Genomic DNA, 21321 nt, shown 5'->3' with positions numbered 1-21321 from the left:
GATAACTGAAAAATTGGTAGAGACACAACATCATAATAATAACATAAAATTTCTGTTGGCAACTGTCTGTGTAGTGTTCAGACACAACTGTGTCCTGACAGGTCTACTTCTGATCCATGTCTGAAGTACCAAGGCTGTGTGGTGACTTCTCTGTTCACTGGATCTCATGTGTTCAGAGGCAGACAGTCTAGTCAGATGGACAGGTGACCTTTTTGAACCTGCCAACAAAACACAGACACTTCTCTCCTTGAAGTTAATGAATTACACTAATTAAATGCTTTTAGGGCATCAATCTCCCCCGTTTTCTTAAAAAAAAATAAAAAGGAGATGTACTTCTGTTATACACATCAACATTAACACAAAACCATATATACAATGAATAAGAACCTATACCAGTTAAAAATTAATTAAATCATAAACATTATTAATAACATATGTAATATAAAACTACTATTAATTACTAAAACACTGCACCAGCATCCCATAGTTAGCAAACAAACAGAAACAAAAAAAAAATCAATGAAGGATTGGATAATCACCTCCGGAAATGATTCTCCAAGCTCACTTTAAAATTGATCCAGCTGTCATATTAATAGGGTCAAATTGCTGAGTCAAAAAGTGACTCAAATACTGATTTGGTACAGAAAATATCTGGATCTGTTGGCAAATATTCCGTCCAGGTAAAGTCAAGGCTTGGCCAGAGCCTAGGCTTTAAACTGGAAAGATGCCTCTTAACATATTTCTAAAACGAGGTTCTCAATAGTAGCAGCTATGAGATGCTTACAGCACAGCAAACTGTTAAAATGCATTCGTACAAATCAAATGATCAGAAGCCTTAGGTACCAGACCAATTAAACCATGCAGCAGTTGGTTTAATCTGAAGCCTCCCCCATGGCAGCTGACCCTCAGCAATGGTACATCATCTTAAAATTCTGGAAACACTGAAAAATAATAAAGCTATAAAAAACAAAACTGCAGAGATTGCAACAAACAATAGAACTCCCGATGAAATCAAGGGTGTCACAGACTGCATTCACTTCTATCTACAAGCAGGTTTCATCAGTGTTCTATCACAGCTGTTTCAGTTGTAGCTATCTTCATTTCTCTAGGAAAATAACTATACTTTGCAGTTTAGTCAAGTGTCTCCAATAAAACATAAAACAATTTAAATTAAACAATATTTAAACCTAATAAAAATTAATTATAACAAAAGGAAATAACAAAACTTAACCTTAAAAGAATATCCAAGTTATAAAACTTCACTTAAAAACATTCAAGCCTAAACATTATAGAACTTGACTATTCTTAATTCATTAACACTTAATCTATACTAAATAAAAACATAACTTAATCTTATTCTGTTACTACAAAAAGCAGCTAAAAGTTTGATATATACATTTTAAACACAATATAACAATAACATGGATTCACTATAAAGATTATAAAAATGTAACAAATACATCACAATTCTATGTCATCTAGCTTTGAGAATAACTCACAATAACTGCAAATGTTACTAAAAATACTCATTCATAACAGGAATTTGCCTAGTATATGCTCAAATTGGTTAGGATTTTAAAGTGCAGTTTTTCTAGAGAAAAACCACAACAACACAGGATTTGGCAAGTTGCCATTCAGCTTTTGTAGCACTTTTCAGAAACATCAAGTCCAATTTTTAAACTGAAATCCAAAATCCAAATTGGTATATATGCAGTTATATGTGTTTTATATAACAAAAGAACTCACATTGAAATTACCTTCTTAAAATTGTGGAGAAAACAAGAAAATAGATAATATATACTCTAACTTAACTTTGTCTTGTACAGTAAAGTTCTCTTAACTAATTATTTTTTAAACCATAAATCTCTTCTGTAGATAACATTAATTGGGAGGTTTTCTTAGAAGCTGTAAATCACACCATATTTTAACCGTAGGTTCTAAAACTAATTATTGCAAGGCAACTTCTGTTAATATTCACCTTAAACGCCTTTTTTTTTTTTTTTAACTTTCAAAGAATCACAATAATTTCTCTAGTAAAACTCTAAAAACTGCAACTGCATAAACTCATAATTACTTAAAACACAAAATTAACTGTAAAAGGGTATATAAAAACATTTTGAAAACCCAATAAATCATGACTTTGTAACAAACTGGGTATTATCCTGATGCTTTTTCTTAGAGAAGGAGCGGGGGGGGGGGGGGGGTGGACTGCCCGCCCTGCTGCTGCTGCAGCTCTGCTGTTATCTTTCTTCACATTCTCCACATACTCTCGCAGAGAGGAAAAATGGAGAGAAAGAAAAAAAACCTCACAAAGTTAACTTTAAGAAATGCAGTTTTTTCTCTCAATTTCACTCTCGCTGTTTGCAGATAGAGGAAAAAAGGGCACGATTTTTACAAAAGCAGGCGATGTTACACGAAAAGTCTCTCACGGCCAGGTGCTAACAACAGCGATCATGGCAGCTTATCAGCGTGGCCTTGGAACTTTTCTTGCGCTGCTTCTACCCCCAGGGTGCCTATGTTCTCTGTGCACACCTCAGTGCTTTCCCCCATGTCCCCCTGGTTCGGGTGGAAACCAATCTAAATTTGGCTTCTTCCAGGGTAGTAAAGATGGAACTTAAATAAGATTGTAGTGTTAAAAGTGACTCCAAAAATGAAGCAAATAGTTCCAGATGTATCACATCCTGCTGTAACTGAACACATTCTGTTTGTTGTTTCAATGTTCGCTGTGGAACTTTTTTCTCATTATTTTCTTCTCTTTGACTCTCCCTCCCTCTCTCCAAGGGCAGCATAGATAGGAGTGCTTGCCCAGCAGTGGGAGGTAAAGGCGTCTGCCACTGTGATGCAGGTAGAATTATGGGGCTCACAGCCTCAGCATATCTCGCTTTTCTGTTTTTTAAGGTATTAATTACAATCTGCCAAGTTCGACCGAGAGACACAGTGTCCTTTCTCTTTTCCGTAATTGCCGTTTCCCATATCAGAACCCTTATATCAGTCCATTCTTCGACTGCAAAAAGCAGTGGGGTCACTGCAAAATGCCCATGACAATTAGCCCATATAATGAGCGTATCCAGGTCTTTTTCCCAGGCTGCTTCGCCTCGTTTAATGAGAATGCTAAGAAGCAGTTCTTTCACCGCCGCAAATTCCACTTCCATGCTAGCGGCAAACGACGGGGGGGAAGGTCGCGACCCCTCTACTATGCCACGCACCTCGGTCTCCCCCAGCAACCTGAATTTCCATGTCTAACCACACTGCGTCTCACCGCGCTCAGGTTGCCTATCCGGTACCGATCCAAGGCAGCATCTATCTGCACTCAGATCAGCTCCACAGACCTCGGTCCAAGGCTCCGTCCCACCACGCGTGGACCCACCGAAGCCCCCCTGCCTGCAGGGTGTTCTGTTCGAGCACCAAATATTGAGAGACTGCCAGCTTATTCACCACCCTTCACAGAAGTAAAAGTGAACGCCATTTATTTCTATCTTTAGCACACCTTTTATAGGGTTCTACAGGGTCTGCGGGCAGAGCAAGCTACTATTGGCTAACACACACAAGTTTACATTTTTTCTCCTACACACAAGGATATTGTTTTGCTTTACTCTCTCTTCTGCAGGAAGGTTTCAAGGACTTTAGCCTTTAATGTCACGACTTATTTCAAAGGCTGGTTTGTGCAGACAGGCCTTTACTAATATATAAAATATATCAACACATAGGATCAGGAGTAAGATCAGTCCTTCCACTCTGTCTGGGGAACTGCCCAATGGAGACTTGAGCAGAAACTTTCCTGGAAGAACCCCCATTTGGGATTGTTTATCTCTGCAATTCACATACCTGTGCCTCTAGGGTTGAGGTAGATTTTCCATTTCACTTCCTCATGTCCCCTCCATGGTCCTGCAGGTAAAACCACAGGGTACCCCAAGGTGTGTACACAGTATATTCTCCGTCTTATGCAAAAGTACACTTAACTGAGGTGAGTCCATACAGGTGGGGAGTAGTACATATTCTCTTTGAATTTCTGTAACTCCTGAGACAGTTTTTTCACAGCCTAGACAAGGGAGGAAGAGTGATTTTCCTTGTACTCCTGGAGTTGGTGAGCAACTTCATCCACTGCTGGTGCCTCTTTGTCTCTCCAGGTCATTACAGCCAGTGAGTTGGCATATGACAATTGTGTGCTTTGTACAGATTTCCACCACATAGTTGTGTGCACTGCACTTTGGATTTGTGGGTGACTGCACATTGTTTGAGTCAAATACTCTGTGGCATGACTAACTCCTCTAGGTCCTGGACACCTTTCTCCACTACAGTCTATTTACCTGGGCAACCTATGTTCCTTGAAGGGGTACCTTTCCTTCACACTTGACAGAACTCACCTCCAGAGGCCAAGGACTTGTGTCCCTTTTCCAATCACCTTCTGTAGAAAGTGATCCCAGCCACTTGGTTTCCTTATCTTCTAATTTTAAACTGTTGTCCCAGTGTTGGAGCAGTGTCATGGGGTAGCTTCACCTTTAAGACAGAGTAAAAAGAGGGGAAGTTGAAGCTACTGGTGGCTGATGGGAGTTTTTCTCCTGACCAATTATCAGTCATTTCCAAGAATTGACAGCAGATCTGACCATTAAGAAGTGAATTCAACTTGTAAACACCTCCTTAAGAAGTACATTCTGAGCTGTCTCGTTCTCTTTGGTTTCCGGCTTTTGAGAGGTAACAAGCTCTGTCTTGGCCTTCCTCCCCCCTCCCTCCAGGCCGGACAAGGCCGCAGGGAGGGGGGGGAAGAAGCAGAGCCAGCCAGCCGAGCTTGGTTTTCAGTTTCTGCTGCTGGACTGAAACCTGACACCATAAACTCTTGCAGCTTTTCTAAGGCTTTAATCTTTTTATTACCTAATAGACGTACAGATTACTCTTTTTTTTCTCAGAAAGACAAAGAAAGAGAGACAATCAACATGCAAAAGACATCATAGAACTACTAAAAACAGTGAGGAAAAGAGTTAAGTTTAAATAAGAAAGAGGGAATAAGAAGATGCTTTACAGCTGAAATATCTTTCTGTTACAGCTATGGAGATGGACAATAGTTTAAAAGACTCCTTTAATTCATGACTAGAGTATGGGAGGAATAGAATATTCAAAGTGTGGACTTTAGAGAAAAGAGAGAGTGGTTGTGATACTGTAAATTGCTGGAACTTACGAGTGAAGTGAAGATTTTAAAGTCTTAAAGGGGGCAAAGAGATGGCTGTTTTCCAGGAAGGCTCACAGAAACAAATGAAGAAGATTTCTACCTTTGAATAACTTATCCTTAAAAATAGCATCCCTGGACTCAATTTGACCCATGCACACCTCTGAGTAGTGTGAAATGGGAGGAGTGGACTCTAGAAACTCCATAAATTGGCAGAAAGAGACTTCTGTTTCTCTACGAGGACTGATGGACAGACTCTAGTGTTGCCGCTGAAGATGAATAGATCACATGGACACAGGTCGAGGTGTGGTGAAGAGAAGAGAAAGTTTATTTTTCCCCCCAGGATTTATAGGCTCCTGACCACAGCCAGGGATTGGATGGTCAGGATAACACTTTCTCACTGCACTGGCCATGAGAGATGACTATCACAAGATGTCTAACAGAAAGAATGTACACATATCTATGTTTACAGTTACTGTCCTGGGAAAGTCTTTAGAAAACTATGTTAGCAAGCTCAGAAGCTGAGTTTTCAGGGCGACACTCTAGAAATTGAGACTGTTTTTGACCACCAAGATTCTAAATTTTTTGTCTCTATGTTGTTATGTGTGCAAAGAAATAATCAAGTAGTGAGAAGTAAAAGGGTTTTCTGAAAGTTTATTCTGGTATTCTTATTCTAGTAGTTTATTAATAAACTATCTTTATTCCTTTTAAGTTTTAGGCCTGTTTTGCTCTTATTTTAGTCCATATCTCTAGCAAGAAATAAGTAATTTTTTGTTACTAGTTTAAAACCACGACAAGCAGCCAGGTGATAACATACTGATCTGGACAAGATCTGAAATCCTTTTGCATATCCTGCAGCTCACTTGGGGATACGGATTGAGTGGTTACCTCTTATTCTGCCTCTTTCTCATGTTCCTGTGCTGGGTCTGCTTTGTCCTCCTTTATTAAATGAGATGCCTTTTGTGTCCATTTCTTCTTGTGTATAGAGGCAAATGATACCAACATGGGTTGGTTCTTTGCTTCAGCTGCATCATTCATCACCAGGGTCTGAGTAGCTGCAGTGCTTGTTGCAGGGTTTGGAGTAGTCACAGTGCCTGTTGTGGGGGTTGGTATAGTGTCTTAGTTTAGGGCAAATTAGGGAGGAAAACTCTAAATGGGGATTTCCCCAGGGAAATGCCCCTCTTCACTTTCTGGTCTGGGAAAAGAAAGAAAAAAAATTCTTTGGAGAGAAGTGGAAAAAGCTGTTTATTTAACAGAAATTGAGTAATATTAAATAATAATAATAAAACTTCTTGTTGTTCGATGGGGTGGCAAATCTAGGAAGAAAAGTCCTTTTCATGTGGTGTAGCTCGGCTCGCTCAGTTTCTTATCAGTTCCTCCGGCGCTGGAAAGTGCCGAGGCCCAGGCCCCGGTGGGCCACAGGCGTGAGCTCCTGGGGTTTGGCTGGGTGTTCAGTCCAGAGCAGGCTTGCACAGATCCAGGAAAAAAAAGGGAAAAAACAAAGGTCCGGGGAACTCTTCTGCCTCAGCTAGCTAAAACTAACTAAAAACCAGGGAGAAGCTCTGTCCCGCTGTCTGTCTGTGCTGCAGACAACACAGTCCAGGAGCGAGATGTGTGGGAGTGATGTTTTCTTTAACACAAACTGCGGCTTCTTCTACCCCCCTCTCTTGCTCTCAGAGTCAGTCTTAAAGGTGCAGAACTTAATATATAACATAAACCAGACGATTGGGGATACCAGTATCATAAAGTCACCCCAGGACAGTATAGTCACAGGTAGTTGCTTAACCCTAAACAAGATCTGAAGCACATTCCACATTCCTAGGAATTGGACCAGCACCAGAAATAGCCTAGTTTCAACATGCCAGGGATTTAAAAAAAATTCAAAATTCTCAGACAGTTCTGTAATTAGCCTGGAGGAGAAAGGGAAGATGTAGGAAGATGTCTCCCCCTTAGATTGATTCTCTGAGGAGAAAAGGCAAAAGTTATAATTATTAATTATAAATAGAATTTATATTAATAATTATAAACAAATAATTAATTGTCAAATAATTAATTTGATAAATAATTAATTATTTGTCCCAGCTTGAGACAAAATTTAGGAGGAAACTTCCCAAAGAGGTCTCCTCTAGAAAGCAAATTTCAGCAGCCTCAACCGGTTCTGGAGATAATCTCCTTGGAGGAAAGTGGGATAGACTGTTTATTTCACAAGCAAAGTACTCACAAACATGAGAAAATGAATAATATTAAACAATAAAACCTCTCCTTGCTCTGAAGAGATGGCAAACTCAGAGAGTCCTTCGGTGGTTCAGAGTCCTCTGTGGCTGTGTCTCAGTCTCTTCAGTCTCTCTCAGTCCCTCTGGGGCTGGAATGCAGCATCCAGGGCCCCCGGTGGGCCACAGGCATGAGCTCCCAGTGTTATTCTGAGTTTTAAGTCCGGAGCAGGGCCGAATAGTCCCAGAAGAAGAAGGCACGGTCCTGGGAAAACCTTTCTTGCCGTATCTAACAAGGAAATCCAGCGACAAAAGCAAAGAAAAGCTCCCTCTCTCTCTCTGCAAAAGCCAAGAACTCTGAGAGCATTGAGCCTTATCTCTCGCTGTCCATGCTAGGCAGCACAGTCCCTGAGAGAGGAATTCTGGGGGAGTAATGTGAAGCTTCTGCAGACAAACTGCATGCTGCTTCTCTCCCCCTTTGCCCTCTCTGTCTCTCTGGGCCTAGCTTAAAGCTACAGGACCCATTTCTGAGCAGAAAAAACAGATGATGGGATACCAGACCATACAGTCACCCCAAGACAAATTCCCAATAGATGACTGTCAAAGTACAGAGGTGATGGAATGCTGAGTTGACATACCAGCAATTCTATCATATCACAAGCCAGTATTACAAAGTACAACAAAACAAGAAACTTAGCCCAGGCCCCAGAGATGACAAATACCAAAAGAGCAAACACATGCTGCAAGTAAGTAGTTACATAATGTAACTCAGAGAACAAGCACAACAACTCTGAGAAAATAAATCAACACTGTGACCAGTGACTATTAAACCAATACAATAAAAACTTATAACAAATTTGTTTTAACATGCTTTGGTCAAATCTGTCATTATCTCAACCCTTTGTGCCCCACATCAGGCACCAAAATGGACTGTTAACTCCAGCCAGCAACTAAATAACACACATATGATTGCTCACTGCCCCCCACCTCCCCGGGGAGGAAAATCAGAAAAAAAGTAAAAGCTCGTGTTGAGATAAGAAGTTTATTAATTGAAACAAAGTAAATTGTTATTGTTGTTGTTATTGTTGTTGTTATTGTTGTTGTTATTGTTATTGTTATTGTTATTGTTATTGTTATTGTTATTGTTATTGTTATTGTTATTGTTATTGTTATTGTTATTGTTATTGTTATTGTTATTGTTATTGTTATTGTACTGAAAAGGAGAAAGGGAGAGGAATAAAACCCAAGGAAAACAAATTATGCACAATACAGGTGTTCACCACCCGCTACTGATGCCCAGCCCATCCTCGAACAACACACCCCCTTTCTAGATAACTTCCCTCGGTTTATATACTGGGCATGATGTTCTGTGGTGTGGATTATCCCTTTGGCCAGTTCAGGTCAGCTGTCCCAGCCATACTCCCTCCTGGCTTCTTGTGCAGCTCCTCTCTGGCAGGGCCTGAGACACTGAAAAGCCCTTGACTCAGGGTAAGCAATGCTCAGCAACAACCAAAGCATCAGTGTGTTATCAGCATTAATCTATACTGAATCCAAATGACGGCACTGTGCCAGCTACTAGGAAGAAAATTAACTCTATTCCAGCTTAAATCAAGACACTGCTTCAGTTATAGTCATACTTTATATTAAAAAAAATAAATTATTATTGTTTCTTCCTACTGAAATTTGTTTCAGAGACTGTTTTCTCATTTTCTTGTTTTATCTTCCTTGCACCTTCCTGAACTCTTTAGGACTTCAGCATGCATTTGACAGTGACTGGAAAGCTGGGAAAATCACTTACAACAATTATACAAATGGATCTGATGATGCTGTTCTGGCTTACAAACTCCTGGTGCAAACAGGCAACCGAGCAAAGCCCATTGACATCAGCCAGGTACTGTATCAGAGTCCGTACAGGAACTCACAATCCCATCAGGAGTTGGAGGAGATGCAAGAAAAATGCCATAGCTCCTTTTTTCATCTTGATGAATTGAAATTTCTGAGTTGTACCTAATTGTGTAACCTCATTGACTTTGCTTGAGCTGCATGTTACCTGCAGAGTCTGGCTTGTGTTGAGAAGTATTTAAAATCAATATGAGGAATGTCTGTCCTTCATGATTGTTGGCTGGCATGGGTTAAATGCTGTTCCTGTCTCATACACACATGCACACACAGTTTCCTCTGAAAGTGGTGTGGAAGATGCTACTCTGCATCCTTAGGTAGGTGGAGACTGGTCCTATGCAAGACATAAAGCCAACGTTAGTCTTGTTGCCCTAAGTGGCATCATTTCTGATTTTAATCAGAATTTTTTATAGGGATCACCGATGCTCAGCCTTCTGCTGTGGCTTTGAATCTAGCATTTGCAATTATTTGGTTAGTTCCTATGAATTTATTCAACACACACATTTTAAAGAAAGATGTTTACAAATGATAGTGAATGGAAGGGGACTGAAATAACTATATGCTGTACAATATTATTGTACTGTCATTACTAAATATAGATATACTGTAGTAGAACTGAGAATAGCAGTTGGGTGAGCTGCCTAAATAAAATGCATCCTAACTTCTTTCACAAAGTTATCACAGCATATGACTGCTTTTTCTGCTTTTTAGTATCACATAGGTAGGTGAAATATGCTGAGTTTGACTCCTTAAGACAAAATTTTATTTTAATCCTTTTAAGAAAAAATTGTGCAGTAGTTACTTCTCTCCTAGAATCATTGACTCAGTGCTTTCAGGCAGAAAATAGTCTCTTTAGTGAGTTTCTTGGCAGATCTTCTTGTTTTCATTTTTGTCTGGCATTAAAGGTGACAAATTTATGGATTACACTGTTCAGGGTGTGTAAAACCCATTGCTATATGGCAGCATGCAGCATGCTGTCAGGTTTGAATGATGCTTTAGTTATGAATTAAGCAAAGGTAGAGAGCCAAAGGGAAAACCTTTATGAGATTTTGTTTAACAGTGTCTGCCACATACACTGAAGAACAAATGTGATTAGACTACAGCTGTTGATACAATTTCCTGTGCTTGGGAGGGAGAAAAATGTGGTGCATCCACAAGGGCTGAGTACTTTACCATACAATTCCAAAGACAGCTTGAAGACATACAGTTGATGCATATCCTGTGGATCAATTGAATCCAGATCCTTGGAATCTAGTTGTGGGGTGTGGGGTTTTCTTTTGAGGGGGGAAAAGGTTGACTGTTTTTAATTGCTGTTGCTAATGTTCTTCATTTCATTAAAAGGACCTGAAACTGGAGCCAAGTCAGAGTTTTAAATAAACAAATCAAAGAAACCCCACAGTAATACTTTTAATCCAGAGTTCTGTCATAGCTCTAGCTGTGCAGTATTCGGCTGAACAACCCTAGAAGCATACCACTGTTTTTTATCCCATAGATACATTTGTCAACAGTGACCCAAATAACACAGTGCAATTGCGGGGTTTTTTTTTTTGCATTTTCTGAAATACATAGATAACAAGTGTTAGAAAAGTTTATACAGATGTTGTTTTATTTTTATAGCTCTCCATTTACTTGGTGGCATTTTCTTCAACGTTAACAACAGAGGTTAACTGCACACAGGCATGTATAGGCACTCTTGACAAGTTTTTCCCTTTGCTTTAAAATACATTTCTTCAATTCTGTTGTTTTTTACCCTCGATTACAGGCAATTTTTTTGAATTTGTATTTAAATTGTTCAGTTTGTTCTGGAACCATCTGCTGATATAGTGGGTATTATAAAAATTATATAAATATTAGTTTATCAAAAACCACTTTCCACTGTTGCTTTAGTTGTTTAGATTTTTCTTCATTCTCAAACAATAGTTTGCTGGTAAGTCACTTCAAGTGAAAGTTAATGCTATTTGTCTTTTTCTTTCCCCCCTCTTATATGTGTGTGTTGCATCTCTAGGCTTTTTGTCATAAGCTTTGCAGCAAGAGCCCTGAAAGCAAAACTCATTCTGAATGGCTTCTAATATTTTCATTTTGCAGTTGACTAAACAACGTTTGGTGGATTCAGATGGAATCATTAACCCAAATGCTTTTTACATCTACCTGACAGCCTGGGTTAGTAATGACCCTGTAGCCTATGCTGCCTCACAAGCCAACATCCAGCCTCCCCACCCAGAATGGGTCCATGACAAAGGAGACTATATGCCAGAAACAAGGTTGAGAAGTAAGTAACATTTCATCTTAATGTCTTACAGTTTATATAGGTAGTCTCACTCCTTCCTTTAAGACCTAGTAACTATAGTTGGCTGATGCTGTATAGGGCTCAGAAGCATAAACAGAACAATATATTGTGTTACTCTGTAGACTCAGGACACAAATGCAGTTGTTGAATCTAGTGTAATGTGGCACCACTGAAGGGTTTTATCATGTTGAAAATTGAGTTTTATAACAGTTTCTAGCAAAGCTCTACGAACTTATAATAAGCATTGATCTTAATATTGATTGACAGTTCAGTATGCAAGAGAAACCTGGAGATTGCATTAAATTCCTGAATTTCATCATGTTTATCCTCAATTTTTGATATGTAAGGAAATTACATCGTTAGCTCATATATATATGACACCAACACCAATATGGTACAAGAGCTATTTTGGGGAGGAGTCTGTGTGAGTGGGTGTTCTCCTTCTGTCCCTCCCACTCTGTGCTGTTCACTGTTTTGCATCCTGAACAGCGATGTTGGTTTGCCTTGCTTCACTTTGGTAATTTATTGGGAGGACTGTTAGTTGGACACCAGTGGGGAATGGGAGAGTACATGTGGGGGAGGAATGGTGCTCTTGAAAATGTGATTGGGTAACAAGCTAGCTGTGCTTCAATGTATCCAAACCCTAGGACAGGTATTCAGTAAAAAGCTGGTGAAGATTGCATACAAATATTGCAATCTGTAGTTGTTAAATGATATAGAATTGTTTGGGGACTTTATAAAGGCTGTGTTTATCACAAATATAGTAATTTCCTTTATCTAGAGTTTTTAAAATGTCAGTTGTTCCAAAGACGCAAAAATTTAAATTCAACACCTTTAAGTGTTCTGCTATGGAGAACAAGTGTCTTGTTAACCATGCTGTCTGTGTATCTCCTTTCCAAACATGTTAAAACATTGCTATACTTTTCCTAGTTCCAGCAGCTGAGCCCATAGAATATGCTCAGTTTCCTTTCTACCTCAATGGATTGCGTGAAACTTCTGACTTTCTGGAAGCTATCAAGAACGTGAGAGCTATCTGTAATAACTATGCTGGTATGGGGATTGCCAGCTACCCAAATGGTTATCCATTTCTATTTTGGGAGCAGTATATTGGACTTCGTCACTGGCTCCTTTTATCTGTTAGTGTGGTTTTGGCTAGCACGTTTCTGGTGTGTGCCCTCTTCCTCCTGAACCCTTGGACGTCTGGCATCATTGTAAGTTTATTATAAGGGTCTTTGTTGAAGTCAAATTCCTTTCAGCATAGCTCTTGCTATAATCTGAAGGGTTTTATGTCTGGACATTTAAGAGAGTATGTATATTGCATCATTCATTATATATTTATTCAGCTTGAGGGGGTAGAGTTCATGCTAAAGATACAAACCTTTATAACCTTTGTCCTTTGTCCACCTTTTTGCAGCTTTAAAGGTTTTGTTGTAAGGACACATGAATTTTTATCTTTGTTCAGAGGCCCATTAACATGAGAAATAAAGACACCTAGGAAAATTTAGAATGTTATTAAAGTTATTTATATTTCATTTTTCCTTCTTTTTATCAGGGTTATTTTTCAAGGCAGTTGCTTGTGACTAACTTGCCTGTAAATTTGCCCACTGGTTTCTGAATGCAGTCTTTCTGGAAAGACTGAAATGGTTAGGTTGTACAATACACACTGAGAAAAGAATGTAACTGGGCTATTGAGGAAAAAGAGTTGTAAAATTATAAATTGAAGGGAATACTCCTCCAAGCTTTCTGCAAGGTACCATAAGCCTCATAGTAAACATTCAAGTTAAATTGGATTATTATGTTCCTATGTTTAAATTCCATAAACAGCTATATGGTTTATGTGTATGGTATCATAAATGTTGTGTGGCTTAGAAAAATAGAAACCAGTTGCTAGTTTTTGTATTATACATTTATATAGCAAGTATTTTAAAAAGTAAATGCTTAGTCTGGAATATTTTTCATCGCACTGAATCAAGCAACTTATGTTATCTTTCTTGATTTGTTAGCTTATAAAATAATTTATTATAGTGCATACTTTTATCCCTTGGAAAGGTGGTTTATTTTCAGAGTCTGAAATTGCTTTTTAAGTTTGTCTCTCTTTCCTGCTTGGCTTTAGAAACTTGGAAGTTGATTCCATGGATTTCCTCCCCTCCCTTATTTATTACAGGGTAGATGAAAGAAAAATAAAAGCTTTCCCTCATATTTATCTACTTGCATTGTCCATATGAATCCCTTTAAGTACCTTTAAAGCTCAAAGGCCCCCTGTAACCCGAGACTCATCAGTTAATTATGACATTCACCCTCTTCTGGGCTTTAAACCTATTCTGGAGTCATTCTAACTTATATTTGGAGTACTACAAAAAGAATTCCAATGCAGTTATTTGAAAGTCAGTTTTTCTAGATGGTTTTACAGAAAAACAGGTGAAAAAGAGAAAAATTATGTTCCAATGAATATCCATGAGAAGGAAGAAAAAAAATATTTTTCATATCATACTGATAAATCATTACCCATAGAAAAGTGATGCTTGATTCTTAAATGGTTCTTTGGATAATAATTTAAAATGACTCTTTAGAGGGTCATTGCCACTGAGCACGATGAAACAAGGAAAAATGGCTTGTCTTTGAGGATAAGAGAAGGACTGATATGAGGGATATATTTTATAGACCCCATATTGTTTTGTAATATCCTTCTTCTTCATTTGTCTAGAGTATGAGAAGTTACTAACGGCTGTTTGAAATCATCTAGGTGGTGGTGCTGGCTCTGATGACTGTGGAGCTGTTTGGCATGATGGGTCTAATTGGAATAAAGCTGAGTGCGGTGCCTGTGGTTATCCTGGTTGCTTCTGTTGGCATTGGTGTGGAATTCACTGTTCATATCGCGTTGGTATGTAAAACTAGAAAACATTTACAAAGTATTTTAAAATAAAATGGTAACTGTTATTATTCCAAATCCTTACTTAAACTCCTAAGTCAGTGGCATGATTTTCAGAAAAGTATCAGTCATAAACTTTGCACAAAGTTTTTTGTGCCATTTGGATTGTCATGTTAGAGTACACCTGATCTGAAGAAATTGTTTCTAACTGTTGAGTCAGTCTCCTTGAAGATAAGAGGGAACAGATAACAATATTTTAATATTAATAATGCTTTTTGAAGACTGATTGTCTCGGTTTTAGAAGACAGGTGTCTGCTAGGGAGGGCAGGAGCCTCCCTTGCAATGAAAGAATGTAGATCTCCTCCCTCCGAATTATTATAATTCTGAAATCAAGGGGCTCTCAGGCAGAGATCTGGGGATAGGAATAACAGTTCTTTACTAGTATAACCAGGCAAACAAACAACAATAGCTACAGCATTAGCAAGAAAACAGAACCAGCGACTCTGTGACAGCCGCCTCGGCTGAGACGGGATGGAGGAGAGGCTTTGCTTCACAAACCCCCTCGGGCGGGCAGTCCCGGTGCTCCTGCAGGGCTCTGAGGAACAGTCAGCTGGAACAGCAGGGATGAGCAGAGATCCCGGGCCGGTGGCTGAGGTGGATCAGCAGCTCTGTGGCAGTGGCTGGCACTGCCACACGTCCCGGCAGGACGGGGTGCAAGGCCCCGCAACGAAGAGGGAAGAAGGAGAAGAAGCAGTAGGGTGATGGCGAATTCCCTTCTCCCCACCACAACAGCTCTGCACCCAACATGTCCTTCTCCGAAGCTGAAGAAAGCCCGCCAAACTGTCCCTACCCTCCTTTTTGTCCTGCCCCCTTCCCCCCCGCCTGGGCCCAGCCAAACTCTGTCTTTTGTCAAGCACCCACCAAGTACCCACAGTTAGGTTGTCCCCACAACTAATGGGTAAAAAATCCACAGGCAAGCCAGAACTAAAAAAAAGGACACCTAACCCCAACACTGATTAATTAAGATCATGGGTAAATGTGGTATCTGGTTGTGAGAGACACAAATGCATAGACAAAGCAGAGCTCTTAATAGTCATTATTTTAGGCCACATTCATTCATCATCTGCAGCCTCGGTGTTGTTGACTCTCCGTGCTATGTAGTTCTTTATGCCCTCTTGTGTGTAGATTCTGTATCTTGTGGTAAAGAAACCTTCAAAGGGAGATATCCAAAATGATATAATGTCATTTAATCTCTCTGGAACACTAAAATTTGAATGATTTTAATTCTTCATGGGAAAAATCACCTTCTTTTTTATTAAAAATGAGATTCATTTAATAAATTATAAAAAGTTTAATAGAAAAAAAAAGACAAATAGGAGACAAAGGAAATAAAGCAAAGGGTTAAAACGGCCGGGTGCCCTGGCGGGTTGCCAGGTACACACCTGGTATCTTGGGAACACTCTTTTTATCCCCTCCTGCTGTGAGGGTTTAATGCATATTCAAAGCATGTCCCCTCCCTGGTTCTGCCTTCTTAGAACATGCTCTGTATAGGGTTTTTTTCTGCTGGTCAGCATTATTTCTGCTGGTCATCATTATTCTTGCTGACCAACATTATTTTGAGTCTGGTTTCCTTTCTTCTGCAAATGGTCAGTGTTGATAACAGTCTGGGCCCCTCATCCTTCCTTTGAGGGCAGCTGGGCTTCATATCTTCTGCTGATAACAGTTTGGGCTCTGTTGTTCTTCCACTGACAACAGCTTGGGCCCCACTGTCTTTGCCCTCTGGGGTTTCCTTGCTGGTACTTAGGAGATTCCTTTAAGCTTAAAACTTGTTAGCAAGAAAAAAAGTACATACATAGCTAAAAAGTATTTAACATAATATTCATCTTAATACCTGCGAAAGCCAATATCACAATACAGATTTATAACATTTTCAAAACCCAGCAGCTATTAATAACGAGCTCAAATGTGCAATCTGCAGGGAAAGAGTTTTCCAATGTAATAAAGAAAAGCAAAGAGGAATAAATGCTTCAGTGTTTTATATAAACATTTTCAACAATTTCAAAGTTAGGTGTTCATATCTAGAGCGCACTTAATCATCCAACTTAATCAACCTTGTTATAAATGCAAAGGCAATTTTGGGATAAAATCAAAGAGAAATTTATTAATAAACAATAATAAGCAAAACAGCGATAAAAACCCACAATAAAAAGATCAGCGCAGCGCTGGGTGGACAGGGGTCTACACCAGAGGTATAGGTCTCCCAAATCCACGTCTGAGCGTCCTCAGGATTGGGGTTTTATAGGATTTTTAAGTCCTCAGGCCAAAATTCCAAGCAGGTTCCATTCACCAAGTGTCCTTGATTGTCCAGTGAATGGATTTCCTGGCATAGAATAATGACATTAACTAGTGTCCGGACAGAATCTCCTCATATGTAAAGGAGATTCTGTGTGTGTTGCAATGTTAGGTTTTTCATGGCAGGGTGGTGGAATCCGGGCTGGTGCCGATGGGTATCTCGGCCGGGCTTTCCCTTTTGTCTCTCCTGATTGCCTTTTCAACACCGAGATGTTCAGGTCTGGCGAAGTCTTTCTTTTGGAACTTGTCTTTTTCACTGATCAGTTTCTTTTCCCACTGGAATCTGCAGGGCGTTGCTTGGGTCCGTAGGTAGATAATTTCCCGAGCCAGCTCCATTGTCCTTCTGATGGTCCGTGTCCTGTCTGTTTTGTTCAAGTTGATGGGCCGGCCTGGGTTCGTTATCTTGGGCGTTGCTGGCAATCAGTGACTTCTTGGAGAAAAGCCTCGTCCTACTCTGAGGAGAGGCTTTTCTATATTTTATATTTTTATGTTCTTGCAAAACACATTTGTCTTATTGATACACTTCGAATTTTTAATACAACAATAATTTATTACAGTCCCCCACTTAATAATTTATTACATTTAAAAATTCGTTATTTTAACATTTTCTTTTGAAGGAAAGTATTTCTTTCTTACTCTTTTTCATCATTTTTTTCTTCTGTTACCTAATTGTCAATTTCAGTTGACAACATGTGTTCGTTTTCAAATTTTTCTAAGGCTTTTAATGCCTTATCACTCTCTTTCTCTTCTTCTAAAATTAGTAATTTAGAGAGAAGGGCTGTTTTATCTTGTGCCTTTTCCGGGTCTATTGGGAGGGCGGCAATTTGCATTCCTTGCACTACAGATTGTATTAACCTAATCAGGCAAGGAATCAAACAAGGCAAAAAGATGATTCCGGCAATTGAACATCCTATAAAGAATACTAGCTTTTTCCACCAAGCCCCTTGCCCAAAAATTTGGTCCCACCAAGAGGCTTGTAGAATGGAATTCCATTTTTGAACTGGCACATGTGCCACTTTCTTGATTTCCGCAGCTAGTCCCTTTATAGTTTCGCCATAATCATCTATTTCCATGCAACACTCTGATTCATTAAATCTTCCGCACACTCCTCCCTCCTCAGCTAGCAAGTAGTCGAGAGCCAGTCTGTTTTGGTAAACAAAGGCTCTCATTTGGGAATGTTGCCTTGCTAGGAGTTCCAGGGCTTCTGAGGTGTGATTTGAAACTACTTCCATTACCGCTTGCAGTCTGATGAGCCGATTGAGGAGGTAAATGGGGGTTCTATAACCCCAACTGCCATCATTTGCCCAGGTGGCTGGACCATAATATTGTATGATTCTCTCGGCCAGCTATTCCTCCTCTTTCCATTTCTGGCTCCCTCCTGCTATCGGTAATATCTTTTTTAGGTCCCTCTTTTGTCGAGCTAAAGTTTCAAAGAGGGGAGCCCCTAAAGACTTACTTTCACCTTTTGGTAGTGTAAAGAAAAATGGCCGAATTAGTCCGAGTGTGCATGACCCTTTCCACTTCCGAGGTAATTCACTGTATGCCTTTTTCCCGCATATCCAGTAAATTCCATCGGGAGCTTCCCAATTTCTATTAGTTTTTGCCGGATCCTCCCAATAATCCCTCAGGCCTATGAAAGCATGGAAGGGATTGGCCCCTGGTTTCTTGTTCTAACACAATCCAATAGTTTCCATCCATTCGCAGTTATTTTCCCGATAGGAGATCCAATACCCTTCGGGTGATTCCGGGTGCCAGATTTTTGTTTTCTTTTCTGAGTTTACCGTGAGGGTATTCACACACGGAGTGTATCCTACCAGATCGGTAAACTCTTTTCCCTCCCGGCTAATGCAAAAAGTTCCAATTATTCGATCATCTATGACCCATCCCTCTGGCCTCCGGGTTGTTTTTGAAAATTTTAATTCTGTCCCTTTTAATATCTGTTCCGGGGTCAATCCCTCTCCTTTCCATGGCCATCTCTCGGCTGATTTTAAGCCACCGCATATCCAGCAGTTGGATATACCTAATTCGGTGGCTATTTCCTGCATTAAATCAACAAATAGGTTTTGGTCGGGGCTGGGTAATTTCCAATTGTCGTATTGTTTTTCTAATAGTTCATATTGTTCACTGAGAGAGTTTAACCTCTCTTGCTCCAACCTTTTCTTTTTATTTTCCATTTCTTGTCGTTTTATGTCTATGGCTATTTGTTTTATTTTACTTTCTGGGTCCAACCCTTCTTCATCTTTAGAAAAACAGAACACTGGGTCAAATTGAAGACACGAGTTCTCGTCATCTGACTTCAATAGTTCCAAAATTATGGGTTCATTATTGAATGTCAGCTTTGCTTCGTGTTTCACATTTTTCCCTTCCCAGTACAATTTTCCCCCCATCATGCATGGTTTTAAGTTTGCTTCATTGTAGCATGTAGGGTTAACTCGGTGGTAAGCCAAAAATGTCGAGTGTTTCTTTCCCCCAATCCAGACAGTTTTATTACACTGTCCACAGACCTCGATTGGGGAAATTCCCTTTATTTCTCTTTTGTTCCGGAAGTGGGTCATTGCAACCCCTATTTCTTCCAAGTTCCGAATGGGTTTTTCCTTGATACTTGCTCTCGAATTCGAGCACCAGATTTCCTCTTTTGATTTACATAATTTGAACTGAGTGCCGTTTAACCAACAAATTCCCGCGTGTAGTTCTGAAGGGCACTCGGTCAAGCGCTCGATTTTTGTGGCAGTCTGACACTGCTCACACTTCCCCAGGGGACCCTCCCCTGGGGGTACCTCGGGCTCTATTCCCTTGATCGAGCACATGGCTAGGCTCAGGGACATCAGGATTCCCCACAATTGCATCCCTCTGCCACTCCCTCCGCCCGTACAAAAGTATACGGCGGGGATAACCATCTTCTCGGCAGCAAGGACTGTCTTCAGGGGCCCTTGATGTCCTGATGGCAAACCTCCGCTTAAAGGTTGCCCACCGAGACGCTTTAACCGGGTCAAACCTGCACGGTACTTTCACGGTCCTACGGCACTCAATCTCCAAGGGTTCTGCTTTGCAATCAAGCTGACCCCCTAATCCTTTTTGATAAAACAGGAACCACTCCGGAGAGTCAAGTTCCCAAAAGGCCCGCTCGAGTTGCAAGTATCAGGAATCTATTGGTCTGGTCTAATTCTCTCTCGTGGCACCTAGTGCACAATCCTCTCGGTTTATAACCCCTTATGCAATGAGCTACCCAGATCTGCTTACAATAAGCACACTTAAAATGCACAAACGGAAAACAATAACAATCGCGGATATTGCAACTTATCCTTTCGCTAGTGTTCATTTGTGGTGCCTTCGGAGCTTGATTTTCAAATCTCCTGGCGGTGGTGGTGATCTCCCACTCAGGGGCTTTGCAATCGGGAACTTTCTTTGTTCGAGAAAAGTGAGTCCAACCTTTCTCGGCCGTTCGTACAGCGGTGTCCGTTGTCAGGAGAACGAGGAACGGGCCTTCCCAATGAGGGCTGAGGGGAAGTTCCCTCCACACTTTGATCAATACTTTGTCGCCCGGCTGGATTTTGTGAATTGGAAATCCCAATGACGCGCTTTGGGGAATCAATCCTCTCTTCCGGAGTTCCTGTAGATTTTTATTTACAGAAATGAGATAAGGTTGTAATTGCACATCCTCTATCTGGGGATGTGACACCGGCATCCCATGCCTATATGGCATTCCATATAGCATTTCAAAAGGGGACAGACCGGTTTCGGAATGAGGCATGGTCCTGATGTTTAACAAAGCCAAAGGAAGACATCGGACCCAAGTCATTTTTGTCTCAATTATTAATTTGGACAATTGTGATTTTAATGTTTGATTCATCCTTTCTACTTGTCCTGAACTTTGAGGATGCCAGGGAGTGTGATATTGCCATCTGATTCCCAATGCCTCTGATAATTGTTTAATGATTTTCGAGGTAAAGTGAGTACCTTGGTCTGAATCGATATGGTCTACTATCCCATATCTAGGAATTATTTCTTCTAGTAGAATTTTAGACACAGTTTGGGCTGTAGCCTTTGCTCTAGGAAATGCTTCAACCCAATGTGTCAGTTTATCTACTATCACTAGTAAATATTTATTTCTCCCAATCTTTGGTAATTCCGTGAAGTCCACCTGGACTCTTTCGAATGGCCTATACGAAAGTGGTCGGCCACCCCAATTTGTTTGTTTTGAATTTGAGCGGTTTACTTTCTGGCATATCACACACCCCTGTACCTCTTGTTTGGCAAGTTCAAAGATTCCCTTACATCCGAAAAATTTTAAAAATTGTTCAGCCAGCGCTCTGGTTCCCCAGTGGGTTTGTTCATGCAATCTCCGGAGTATTCCTCTTGCTATACTTTTTGGAACTAGCTCCCTCCCGTCTGGTAACCACCATTTATTTTCTTTGAAATATCCACCTACCTTCTTGAAGTCCTCTCGCTCCTTCTCCGAAGGAAGCACGGATACTTCTGGTGGTTCCTTTGGACTAATCTCAGGAATACTTACCGCCAGTAACGCAGCTCGTTTCGCCTCTTT

The 21321-nt window shown here is 40.3% G+C and overlaps 1 protein-coding gene across 4 annotated transcripts in view; it reads left to right on the top strand.

Annotated features, from left to right (window-relative positions):
* The window catches only part of LOC131591460 (protein patched homolog 1-like), a 213093-nt gene that overhangs the window by 118341 nt on the left and 73431 nt on the right, over positions 1–21321 (top strand). For all 4 annotated transcript variants that reach the window (XM_058862187.1, XM_058862185.1, XM_058862186.1 and 1 more), the window contains 4 exons: positions 9120–9262; positions 11356–11539; positions 12488–12768; positions 14301–14438. In XM_058862187.1, coding sequence (XP_058718170.1) covers positions 9120–9262; positions 11356–11539; positions 12488–12768; positions 14301–14438 — 746 coding nt within the window. The remainder of the gene's footprint in view (positions 1–9119; positions 9263–11355; positions 11540–12487; positions 12769–14300; positions 14439–21321) is intronic.

This window comes from Poecile atricapillus, chromosome W, assembly GCF_030490865.1.
Source record: "Poecile atricapillus isolate bPoeAtr1 chromosome W, bPoeAtr1.hap1, whole genome shotgun sequence".
Classification (NCBI taxonomy): domain Eukaryota; kingdom Metazoa; phylum Chordata; class Aves; order Passeriformes; family Paridae; genus Poecile; species Poecile atricapillus.
The sequence above is the reverse complement of the archived record's forward strand: the minus strand, read 5'-3'. Positions and strand labels throughout refer to the sequence as shown.